At 50.0% G+C, this 13,271-nt stretch overlaps 1 protein-coding gene across 1 annotated transcript in view; it reads right to left on the bottom strand.

The window, feature by feature from the left end:
- Positions 1-511: 511 nt before the first annotated feature.
- Positions 512-13,271, bottom strand: part of LOC105838954 (putative phosphatidate phosphatase) — a 240,593-nt gene continuing 227,833 nt past the window's right edge. The window contains exon 8 of the mRNA XM_036288456.1: positions 512-921. Coding sequence (XP_036144349.1) covers positions 820-921 — 102 coding nt within the window. The 3' untranslated portion in view covers positions 512-819. The remainder of the gene's footprint in view (positions 922-13,271) is intronic.

Genomic DNA, 13,271 nt, shown 5'->3' with positions numbered 1-13,271 from the left:
AAAATTTTTTGCACGTTTCAAACATTATGCTAGCATTACTTAAGATTAGTGTCGAATGCTAGCAAACAGCACAAGGGACGACGTAAATGCGTAGCAAGATGCTAACATCTTTATTAGCAACATGAGAACAATTTGTGCTTATACATACATTTGTGGCTATCTGGGTAAGTTGTAAAAGTTCCTGGCGGTACTTTGCTTCCTTTTTCTTTTTTTTTCTATAGAACCGAAACGTTACTATTACTTCGAAGTATTTTTGGGGAACCGCGTACCTCGGTGGAAATCCCGGTGATGATCGAGAAATCCTAGCAGAACTCCGCGTTCCGCACGATCGACCTGGTCCTTACGGCGGTCCGATTCCGCTCGCACGTTCCTCCTATTCCGTTGTTCCTCCGGCTTGAGTGCACGCTACGCACACGTGCATCTTACCGGTTCCCGGTCACTTCCTCGTGTAGGCACCTGGAAGCTCGCCCGATGAGACAAGGGCAAGAATAATAAAAGAACTAACACTCAATTCGAGAGTAACGAAAACGTATATGTATTTCTTTGTTCAGGTACAACTCAGTCTAGTAGGTCGCACGCATGCGAGACTGACGTCCGTACAATATCACCGCCTGAACGAGAGTGACTTTTCCCGCTTATCGGTCGCTACTCGGAACTCGTTCCGAATATCTCGCCGGCTTCCAGAATATTCAACGCCGTTACATCGCACGTCATGTCACGTCTTGTCCGTTTGATAGGTATGCAGGCTTCGATGCTCCGGAGTCGCATCAGCTGTCAAGGTGAGTGGCGCCATCTCTCGGCGTTACGAGCACGCATCTTTCACGCTCGGCCATCCTGAATTTCACTGCGTCCTGCAGTGGCGGCAGTTGAACGCTTGTAAATTTTACAATTTAGTCTGAGGTTCGCATACACCGGATATACCTACGGATTTTACATACTAAGTTTGTTTTACATACATGTATACATCTTACAGGTTACTCTAACTTATATGCTACATACATAAATGGTCGTTAAGTGTGGGAGAATTTAGCTTTACCCAGCGTTTGATTTTGTCAAACGACAGGACTGTGTTTAATGGTCCTGAGTACAGTTAAATCTGGGAATTTCTCTCTTTCACAACGTAAAAATTATTTCCTAACACTTTGGAAATTTGATATGGCCCTCTGTAATTTGGGTTAAATTTCGCGCCCTCTCCGGGTTCTCTCGTCGTGTCTTTTATTTGTACTCCCCCTCGTGATATATAGGGAGCGTCCCAGATGCGCACAGTAATAAACGGACACAGCAGGCTGAGTGAAACGGACACAGTAACAAACGGACACAGACCAAATGGACACAGTAATAAACGGACACAGTAACAAACGGACACAGTAACAAACGGACACAGAGCGAAACGGACACAGTAACAAACGGAGACAGACCAAATGCGCACGGACCAAATGCACACGGACCAAATGCGCACACTGCACATGCGCACACTGCACGTGCGCACGGACCAAATGCAATCCATGTACATTGCAAGCAGAGTAAAGTCCACATAGGTTAGCGACTTGGACGGGGTGGGTGCGGGAGGGGGCCGAAGGCCCCCCTTGCACCCCCCCCCCGTGTGTGTGTGTGTGTGTGCGTGCAAAGCATTCACTGCATCACATGGGTTTGCGACTTTCCGTGTATGCATTTGGTCCGTGCGCATGTGCAGTGTGCGCATTTGGTCTGTGTCCGTTTCGCTCTGTGCGCATTTGGTCTGTGTCCGTTTCGCACTGTGTCCGTTTCGCTCTGTGCGCATTTGGTCTGTGTCCGTTTCGCACTGTGTCCATTTGTTACTGTGTCTGTTTCGCACTGTGTCCGTTTATTACTGTGTCCGTTTGGTCTGTGTCCGTTTGTTACTGTGTCCGTTTCACTCAGCTTGCTGTGTCCGTTTATTACTGTGCGCATCTGGGACTCATTCGATATATAGTAAGCTTTTTCAAGTTGCTATCCTTCAAGTTGCCGTCTCTCTTTCTTTTTTTATGTCTACGTCTATGTTGACTAGTTCCCTATGAATTCCCTATGAACTGCGTCAAAGGGAAATCAGAGTGGCACCGCTGATCGTAACTGAGCATAAGTTTCGCGGGAGTTGTATTAATCACTTTGTAAAATGTATTATTAATTACGTATTGGATAGTTGCTAAGCTGGCTTTCCATTCTTCTGGCGCGCCCATTATTTTCGTTAAAGTATTTTTAATAAAGCAATTGACTCTTTCGACCGTACCGTTCGTCCACGGGGATGCCACCGCGAACTTCCTATGCTCGATTTTATGTTTCGCGACGTATTCGTTGAATTCCGCCGAAGTGAAGCAAGTTCCGCGATCGATTAAAATTTCCGTTGTTTTCCCGAATGTATAAACAATCGTGTTTAGGTTCTCTATAACCTCTCGTGTCGAGGTCGTTCGGCACGCAAACAACCACGTAAACCGTGTATGTACACGTGTCCATCACCACCAAAATGTGTTTGTAATTATCTTTTATTTCTTTCAGGGGCCCGAAGTGATCCAAGTGAAGGACATTTATCACCCGAGTGGCAGCGGGATACACGGACGTCTCTCCCTTGAACCAGTTTGGTGCGTCGTTTGCCATTAAGCAAGTGAGACAATTTTCTAAGTGATCTATAACCCTCTTCCGTAATGACGGAAATCAATACGTTTGCTTTATACTGTTTAGCGTCCTTTCTAAGCCAACATGCCCCAAATCATTGTGGTGGGCGCAAATTACATTAGCCACCATTGGCTCTGGCACTACGAATTTAGGCCCGCTCGCCTTTTTTTTGTACACTAAGTTTTGTACACTAAAATATCATATATCAATTCGAACTTATCGCTGTCCTTGTATTCTAATTCGTAACATATTTCTATACGGGTCGGTAAGTTGCCGTACTTCTAACTCTTACTCTAACGACAATGCGTTAACATGGGAGCGTCCGAAATGACCACGTTCGAAATAGCCACGCGTGAATTTGACCACGTTCGAAGTGGTCACGTTCGAAACGGCCACGTTCGAAATGGCCACGTTCAGAATCGCCACGGAAAATATTGTACACGGTTCAATTTGCCCACGTTTGAAATGGCTACGTTCGAAATGGACACGTTCAGGATGGTCACGTTCGGAATAGCCACGGGAAATATTGCACAGAGTTTAATTTGCCCACGTTCGTAACGGCTACGTCCGAAATGGCCACGTTCGGAACGGCCACGTTCGAAACGGCCACGTATGTTTTACTTGATTTCTAATACAATGCACATGGGTTAGCAACTTGAACGGGGTGGATGCGGGAGGGGGGCCGAAGGCCTTGCACTCCCCTTGTGTGTGTGTGTGTGTGTGTGTGTGTGTGTGTGTGTGTGTGTGTGTGTGTGTGTGTGTGTGTGTGTGTGTGTGTGTGTGTGTGTGTGCAAAGCATTCTCTGCAACACATGGGTTTGCGACTTCCACGCAAAACAAATGCTCGTTAAAATACGTATATAGATATTTAAATATTTACAGCGAGAAATAGTACATCGATTCGACATCGAAATCATTATTTTAATGTCGATGTTCGACGTTTCTCACTGGACCCAGTGAGAAATAGTACATCGATTCGATGTCGAATTCATTATCGTTTCTCAATTGATATTTACGCATTTTTTGCATGACTTGTGCTAGAAAGAGTATGCGCTTGTAACTAAGAAGTATGAGGATATGACCGCTGCGCTTGTTCAAGTAAAATATACGTGGCCATTTCGAACGTGGCAAATTTGAATGTGGCCATTCCGAACGTGGCTGTTCCGAACGTAGCCGTTCCGAACGTGGCCGTTTTGTACGTGGTCGTTTCAAACGTGGGCAAATTGAACTCCGCGCAATATTTTCCGTGGCCATTCCAAACGTGGCTGTTTTGAAAGTAGCCATTTTGAACGTGGCCATTTTGGACGTGGCCGTTTCGGACGTGGCCATTTCGAACATGGGCAAATTGAACTCCGTGCAATATTTTCCGTGGCCATTCCGAACGTGGTCAAATTAACGCGTGACCATTTCGAACGTGGACAAATTATATCCACTCAAAAAGTTTGATCTCATCTTAAGTGGTAATCAGAAGGCTGCGTGGAATGCTTTCCGACTGGTGGCAATCAAATTTCTGGGAAATGAAAAATCTATTAAGCTAATTACAAAGAGCTTGTGGACAACATGTTAGCAATGTATCAGAAATTAGGCTGCTACATGTCATTGAAAATTCACTTTCTTCACTCTCACTTGGATTTCTTTCCCGACAACTGCGGTGCGGTGAGCGATGAATATGGGGAACGTATTCACCAGGACATCTCAATCATGGAAAAGCGATATCAAAGTAAATGGAGTACAGCAATAATAGCGGACTATTGTTCAACTCTGGTAAGAGATGATCCACAATATAAATATAAGCAACAGGTATAGCGCGGTATGTAATTCCTTATATGCAGTTCCTTATAAATAAACACAAATGAAAACAAAATAAATTCAGAATTGTTCTTTAACCCTTTGTAGCATACATTTTTTTTACATAAGATTGACCTGAAATTTGTAACTCGGGGGTTTTTGGGGTAGCTGATTATAAATGTGAACTTAAAATTTCGATATTCGAAATGGCGGATTTAATATTCTAAGTACCAAGTTTCATTTAAAAATACCTATTTTTGCAATTCAAGTCCGCCATATTGGATTCGCCATTTTGAATTGTAATATGGAACGCAATTCCTTGTTGTTGTATTGTCAAAATCATTTGTGAATGAAAGGAATGTCTAAAACGCTCCACTGGAAACTTACAATGGATATAGACAAATAGACAGGTATATACAAACATCTGCCAATAAAGTTTACAATCGCTCTAGGAATGCAAATATTATATTTGCAAAATATTGAATCTGTTCTTGATAAAGTAAAAGATATAAGCTTTTTTTTGAGACGTTTGCGAATTATTTATCGGGAAAGGTTCAGTGGTGCACAATACAATTGGACACGTTGCAATTGCCCACCGTGCTATTAGACACGAAACATTAAGCACCGTTCAATTGTGCACCGCTTGATTAAACACTGTTCGATTAAACACCATTCGATTGGACACTGTTCGATTGCGCACTGTTCAGTTGCGCACCGTTCAATTGCATACCGTTCAGTTGCACACCGTTCAATTGCACACCGTTCAATCAAACGCATATTAAATATTCATACATTATGGCTGCGTTTGCAATGTGTACATAGGTTAGCGACTTGGACGAGCTGGGTGCGGGAGAGGGGTCGAAGGCTCTGAAAAGAGGCCAAGTTGGTGTTCCTTCCCAAAGAGGGCAAGGAGGGCGGGACGCCCTCCGCCTATAGGCCAATTTGTCTGCTCGACGAGACCGGCAGGCTATTCGAGCGTGTGGTTGCCGGCCGAGTCAACCGCCATCTGAGCGGGGACGGTCCGCAGCTCCACCGGGAGCAGTACGGCTTCCGCGAGGGCAGATCAACAATCGACGCGATCTTGCGCATCCGTGCCCTCGCGGGAGAGACGGTGGAGCGGGGCGGGGTGACGATAGGAGTCGCGTTAGACTCGCAACGCGTTCAACACCCTGCCCTACGACCGGATACGCGGGGTGCTGATACGACACGAGGTGCTCGCGTATCTGCGAGGGGTCGTAGCAGACTATCTTCGCTGCAGGCAGTTGGCCTACCGGGACCAGGACGGGGTTCTGATGCGGAAGGCCGTGCACCGGGGTGTCCCGCAGGGATCCGTTCTGGGGCCCCTACTGTAGAACCTCGGGTACGACACGGTCCCGCAAATTGCCCTCCCCCCCGGCTGCGGTGTCGTGTGTTACGACACATTGTGGTGGCCGGGGAGTCCGACTGGGGGGAGGCAAGGAGAACGGCAGAGCAAGTCGTGCGCGCCATCGAGGGTATGGGCCTCGAGGTGGAGCGGCAAAAGACGGAGGCCCTGTACTTCCACCAGGCCTCCGTTAGGGGTGGTCCCCCGCCAACCGAGAGGCCTGGGTCCTCATTGGCGACACCCCCGTCCGGATCGGGCCCTATACGTCAAATACCTGGGCCTGATCCTGGACGGTTCTTGGAGCTTCGGCGAGCACTTCCGCCGATTGGCCCCGCGTCTGGAGAGGGCGGCGATCGCGCTGGGTCGCCTGCTTCCCAACGTGGGAGACCCCGGGGCGGGAGTGCGCCGCGTGTATGGAGAGGTCGTGGGGTCTATGGCCCCGTACGGTGCGCCCATTTGGACCGGCGCCCTGATGGCTAAAAAAATCAAAGAAGCGTGTCGCTGCTGCACTCCGTGCAGCGCCATATGGCCATCAGGGCTGCGAAGGCGTATCGCACGACCTCCCACGCGGCGGCGACGGCCCTGTCAAGCATGTCCCCCCTGGATCTGGTCGCAAAGGCTCAGGCCCGAGTTTACGAGTAGACGCGACGGATCCGGGAGGGGGGCGGGATGGTGACGGACGGGGTCCGTCGCTTACTGAGGCTCCAGGCCCGGCAGTCCCTTATCGAAGAATGGCGCGCGCGCGCCTGAGCAGCAATGGACCGTCGGGGCCCTGGCCCCGGTGCTGGCGGACCGGGATTGAGGCAGGGTGTCTTTCCGGGAGCGGGCGGTCGGGAGAGAAGCGGAGGCTGCCTGGGACAACGTTTGATCCCTGCCCTCCGCTCCCCCGACCGGAGAGAAAAAACCCCGGGGAGCAAAACATCAGGCCCCCCCCCCCCGTCTCTCTTCCTCCGCACATTGCGGGGTGAGAGAAAGAGAGAGAAAGAGAGAGAGGGGGGGTGAGAGGGGAGAGAGAGAGAGAGAGAGAGAGAGAGAGAGAGAGAGAGAGAGAGAGAGAGAGAGAGAGAGAGAGAAAAGCGTTTATTCAGGGTTCTAGGGCAAGCCCTCTAAGAACATACAGAAAATGGATTAGTACATTAAATTGATCGTTTCGAGAAATAACAATGGAATATAATACATCGCTTAGAAAACAGAAAAAATGATTAAGGACAATACTAGGGTAGAAATAATCTTACATGATACCACGGAATAAAAAGCAAGAGAAGTACGCCAGGTACGTAATCGTGACCCGCGAGGGAACGCAACGAGTCGCACCGAAGACAGATATCGAGGTTGAGTTTAAAATAAAGATTTAAAATAAGAATACAAAAATTAATAATTAAAAATTAATAATTAATAATTGAAGCGCTTGGAGCACTTGGAAACGCAAGCTCCGGGGGATGGGGGGGAAGGAAAGGGGGGAAGGGGGGGTACCAACCTAGCTCGCCGCACTCCACAGATGGCGGAAAAGGGCGCCCCTGAATTCGTTCATAGACCCGGACGAACGTACGGCTGTCGGCAGTGAGTTCCAGAGGATTGCGCCCGCTGACTGGAAGGAGCGCTGGAATGTGGCGGTTCGGCAGAGAGGAACGGCCAGATCTAGAGAGGAGGCCCGGGAGTTTGGACGAAGAGGAGTATAAGGGCGTAGGGTGGAAGCAATATAGGACGGGACCCCGGACCGAATAACCGAATAGAGGAAACAGCCGACGAGGTAGGTCCTCCGGTCGTCCGGACAGCCAGCGCAGGGCACGGTAATGCGGCGAGATGTGCTCGTCCCTCCGCAAGCCGAAAATGAAACGGACGCAGGTATTGGTGAGCCGTCGAAGTTTCAGCCTATCCTGACCCGTGAGGTCCGTGAAAATGGCCGCGCCGTAATTGATAATGGGGAAGATGAGAGAGGACACCAGCCGAACGCGCAGCGGAACGGCGAGACAATTCTTCATGGCCTTGAGCCTTCAGAGAACGCCATTGACCCTCTGTGAGGTGACTCTGATGTGATCGGTCCAGCTTAGCGTGTTTGAGAGGATGACCCCAAGATCGGTAACCCGGTTCACGACCTCGATGGGGGATCCGTCGAGTAAGAGCACAATGTCGCTCCCAGCCATGCTGTTGACATGACGAGAGCTACCCAGGAGTATTGCCTTTGTCTTGCCGGCATTCAACCTTAGCCCATTGTCAGCCGCCCAGCCCCCGATCGCCGCGATGTCCTCCCTCAACCTTCCCAAGGCCAAATCGAGTTCGCTAGGAGGAAAGTGAATATATATCTGCAGATCGTCGGCGTAGAGGACATGAGAAGAGTGCCTCAGCGAATGTCGTAAATCGTTAATGAAAATTGTGAAGAGAAGGGGGCCCAGGACAGAGCCCTGAGGAACTCCGGAAATGACCGGGCTCCAGGATGAAAAGGAGCCATCTGAGCCTCGCACTCTCTGCAGACGTCCGGAGAGATAGGATCTAAACCACGACAGGCAAGGAGAGGAGACATGGAAGGAGCCGAGCTTTCGAAGGAGCAGATCGTGCTGGACGGAGTCGAACGCTTTAGAAAAATCGAAAAGCACAAGCAGGGTAACTTTCCTCCCGTCAACGGCTCGCCTGACGTCGTCGATCATCTTGACCAACGCGGATTGTGTGCTGTGGCCCCTCCGAAAGCCGGCCTGGTGAGGATCAAGGACATGTAGGCCATCGAGATGGGCGGAAAGCTGGTCGAAAACAATGCGCTCGAGGACCTTGGAAAGATGACAGAGGATGGAGATAGGGCGATAGTCGGCAAGGGAGCTTGGAGTTTTAATTTTTGGTAGGGGGAGGATATGGGAAAGTTTCCATGGGAGTGGGAAGATGGAGGAATTCAGGGATGCATTAAATAGATCAAGGATGAATAGAAATATCACTAGCAAACTGTCCATGATCATGCGGCGGTCAACGCCGTCGGGGCCAGTGGAGCGCGAGGTAGATTTGATGAGAGCTCTAAGCAAAGTGTCGGGAGTAACATGGAGGAAATAAAAGGTAGAGGGATCAGCAAGTTGAGAGGCGTGGGTACGAGAAGGAGAGGGGGGGACAGCGAGGAGGCAAAGAATCCGGATGAGTTAGGACAGGGACAGGAGAGGAGGGGGAAAAGGAGAGGGGACAGGGGAGAGTGGGGGGTAGGGAAGAATGGTGATAAGCGGAGGAGAAAAAAATGTTGAGCTTGTCAAGAGAGAACTCGGGGGTGGAGGACAGCTTGGACTTAGCGAGACCGAGCGACCTGAGCTCGCCCCACAAACGGGCGGGGTCGGTGACGGACCCGAGCCTGTTCCTCAGATACATGGCTCTAGCCTCGTCGATCCGTAGCCCGACCTCGTTGCGAAGAGAGCGGAACGCGTTCAGGAGGGCCGGAGAAGGATGAAGACGGAAAGCCCTTCTTATTGCGTCGCGCTCCCGCATAAGTGCACGAATGGTATTGTTGAGCCAGGGAGCCGGGGGCCGCCTGGCCCTAACCATGCGAAGAGGAGCGTGGAGATCTCGTGTTGATACAAGGGCATGCGTGAAAATGGAGACTTTTTCATCCAGCGCGATGGAACTGTTAAGATAGGACCAGTCGAGAGATTGGAGAGAGGAGCAGAATTGTTCGGTGTTAAAATTGGAGTAGTCTCGCATGCTGAAGGTGCGGGGTGGTCCCCGGTGCACGAGGAGGTCAAGTGTGACTTCGATCAGATCATGCATCGATAGGAAGGAAAGAGGGAATTGGCGAAAGGATAGGAGCGTAGATCGATCGCTAAGGAAACAGTAATCTATGCGGGTCTGAGAGGAAGAGGTATAATGCGTGTTGTCGAATGGTACGATGAAGAGGTGATTGCTGGAACAGAATTCGCGAAGACAGTCAGAGTCGTGGGAGGACCGATTTAAGTCGGTGTTGAAGTCGCCAATGATTATAACAACGGAGAAAGAAGGATGGAGCCTGTCATAATCAGCCTGAAAATATGAGAAGTGCCCCGCCTTGGGGGGGCGGTAAACAATGGCGAGCAAAAGCGACCGATTGGCGTGCAGTGAGATTCGGAGGAATATATATTCGGGATGTCCGGAATATAAAGCAGGCGAGGCGGCGAGGACGGTCGACCCAATGCGATCGTACAGTCCGACGCCGCCGCCCCCCCTCCCCTCTCTGTCGAGCCTTATCAGCCGATAACCGGCTAAGCGGACGAAGTCGTCTGGGACGCGAGGCTTTAGCCAGGTCTCAGACATCGCGATAAGATCATAGTGGTCGCGCGAGAAATAGTGATTAAACTCGGCAAAGTGGGGGAGGAGGGACTGACAATTCACATGACATATTCGCAAGGATCCGGACGGCGCGGAAATACCGGAGGTCGGATATCAATCTCTACGAGACGCAAGCTTTTTAGGAATTGCACCGCGACCGGCGGGAGCAGCCCCGGGGGGAGAAGGTCCCCCCGCGGCCGCCCGCGCCGGAAGCGGTCGGGGGACACCCACGAACGGCCCATCCCCAGCGACGTCCCCAGCGGCGGTCCGCCGGGAAAGCGCGGCCGAACCGCGCGGGTCCGAGGGGGGGGGGGGCAGCGGAGAGGGCAAGCTCAGAGGCGGCCCGCGGAGGCTCCCCGCCAGTGATGGCCTCAAGATGTTCTAAATCTCGTACTCGGACGGGAGGCCCGTCCGGATGTAACTTTACAAATATGTAGCCGCCGCGGACCCAGGCGCGACTAAGCGTGTCCCCCCCAGCCGCTCGCCTTGCGACCGCAAGTGTCGCACGCACAGACGCGGGTAGTCTCTCATTGATATCGATCCGAGACCCCGCGAGAGACGACGAGATCTTACAAGGGGACCTTACGGGTCATGGAACACCGATTTTTTTTATACTTATAGGATTTGAAGATCAGTACCCGGACTTCAATTTCCTAAAGCAGTACGACGCGCTTCTCAAAAATACTCGAGAAAATCGATTTTGAAGATTTCCGATATCTGTAAGTACAAAAAATTTTAACCTATTGTCAGAGCCGCTTGTAGCCGAGCGCACAGAGCTCTAGTTTCGTAAGCGCGGAGTCGCTGGTTCGATTCTCGCTCTGGCCTCAATTTTTTTTTCATAAGTTAATAAAGTTTTTTTTTAAATCCTATATCTTAACATTTATCAAATTGAAATGCTAATTAATTATTAAATATTTATTCGTTATTTTTTAAATAAAAATTAAATTGGCTCATGTAATACTGACGAGTAATGTCAAATGTATTTATTATTAATATATTTTATAATATACATGAATTAATAACTCATAAAAATTAAACAACCATTTTTATAAATATTATTTTTGTTTTTTATATTATTTTTGTATTTACTCGTAATCTCTTAAAAAGTATTTCATTTTCTTTAATGTTTTCCATTTTTTGTACCAAATTTTAATTTATTATAAATATTCGCATTTTCAATCAAGTAGTAATTAAAAATAAAAAAATGTTAATTTTTATTTAAAAAATAACAAATAAATATTTAATAATTAATTAGCATTTCAATTTGATAAATGTTAAGATATAGGATTAAAAAAAAAACTTTATTAACTTATGAAAAAAAAATTGAGGCCAGAGCGAGAATCGAACCAGCGACTCCGCGCTTACGAAACTAGAGCTCTGTGCGCTCGGCTACGAGCGGCTCTGACAATAGGTTAAACTTTTCTGTACTTACAGATATCGGAAATCTTCAAAATCGATTTTCTCGAGTATTTTTGAGAAGCGCGTCGTACTGCTTTAGGAAATTGAAGTCCGGGTACTGATCTTTAAATCCTATAAGTATAAAAAAAATCGGTGTTCCATGACCCGTAAGGTCCCCTTGTTAGAAACCTCCAGCACTCCCTTCAATCTTTTCCCGCTGATCCACCGATCGCGAACGTCGGGAGACATTAGTCGCACCACCAAAGGCCGAGGGCGGCCGCCGGAGGCAGGGATGCGAAAACAAGTAACGATGTCGGTGGGGTTGACCTCGACGCTGAGAGCAGCAGCAATGCCGGCGACGATGCCGCGCAGATCCTTCAGGCTGTTCTCTCTGACTCCGAAGAGAATTATCTCCGAGCTTAGCTTTGCCCTTTCGAGTGCCACCAGTCGCGCCTCGAATTGAGAACCGGAGCTGGCCCGTCCCGGCAATGGTGTTCGGTCCTCCAGGGCGCGGACACGTCCATTGAGCTCGGTTGTCGTAGTAGCAAGAGCGTCGGTTCTGGCGGCAAGGTCACTATGCAGTGAGACACATCGCTGGATGCTGATCTCCAGCACGCTCAACTGCGAGTTTATCGTAATGAGCCCCTGCAGCTTGGTTTCAATGCTCTCGATCTTCCGTAGCATCTTAGTAACGAGCCCTTTGAGATCTTTGAGATCGGTCTCCTCATCTGTCGCCTCCGCCTGACTCCCCGGGGGAAGGCGAGGGGGATCACCGAGTGTGGGAACCACATGACATAGACATAGCGGGCAAGGATGTCCAGAACTGCCCCGAGACGTGTCGATGTCATACTCCGATCCGGCCAGCGATATCAAGCAGTCGGTGTGAAAGACGTGTCGCGCCGCGCACACGCTGTGGAGTGCGCACGCCGCGGAGATAAATCTCTTACAATGCCCGCATGTGAGTGTCATGTTCGGCGCGCTATAATTTTGGAAAGACTCACGCCGATAGCACGCAGACGAAGCAGCCGATGGTGGGGCGGGCAGGAGCACGGAGGCGCGTGCGCCGAGAAAAGACGGCCAACAGCGAACAATGGATACCACCAAATGCGATGATGAAGAGACCGAGAAAATCGCCGAGAAACCCCACAAGAAGGCAAGGGGTACTCACCGCGTGAGGAGAATATCGAGAAAATGCGCCCTCGATTGATGATCTAGAAGAAAAAACCGCCCCGAGGGACATCAAACGGCAGAAAAGCAAATCGAAAGCGGAGCACCAACAAAACACGTCCACTCGCACTTACGTACCGAGGAGAGAGAGAGAGAGAGAGAGAGAGAGAGAGAGAGAGAGAGAGAGAGAGAGAGTGGTGGCAAAGGGGAAGAAACGTTAAGTCTCCCCCGCCCCCGCATACGGACCGGTCCAAATCATATTGACTGTCCGGGGGAGCGGGGCTTTCCTCTTAACTGGAGACGTCCACTCTGCTCCTCCGGAGGAATGCGAGCGCCGCCATATGGCGCGCCAGCGTGGGGGGCTCACCGGCAGTTATGCTGGATAGCGATTCCCGGTGGGTCCCCCAAATCACGCCGTTTAAGCCATCCGAGGTGGGTTTAGTGGGTAGTACGGGTATTGCACGCGAGCGGAAAAGACTAGCCTTCCCGCTCGCAAACCCGCGAGTCCCACATAATCCCCGCCCGTGAGTCATCGGTGGCGGGGGTATGCGTAAATGCATTCCCACCTCGTAAAAAAAGGGGGGCCAAAGGCCCCCCTTGCACCCCCCCCCCGTGTGTGTGTGTATGTATGTAAAGCATTCACTGCACCAAATGAGTTT

Source organism: Monomorium pharaonis, chromosome 6 (assembly GCF_013373865.1).
Source record: "Monomorium pharaonis isolate MP-MQ-018 chromosome 6, ASM1337386v2, whole genome shotgun sequence".
Taxonomy (NCBI): domain Eukaryota; kingdom Metazoa; phylum Arthropoda; class Insecta; order Hymenoptera; family Formicidae; genus Monomorium; species Monomorium pharaonis.
The sequence above is the reverse complement of the archived record's forward strand: the minus strand, read 5'-3'. Positions and strand labels throughout refer to the sequence as shown.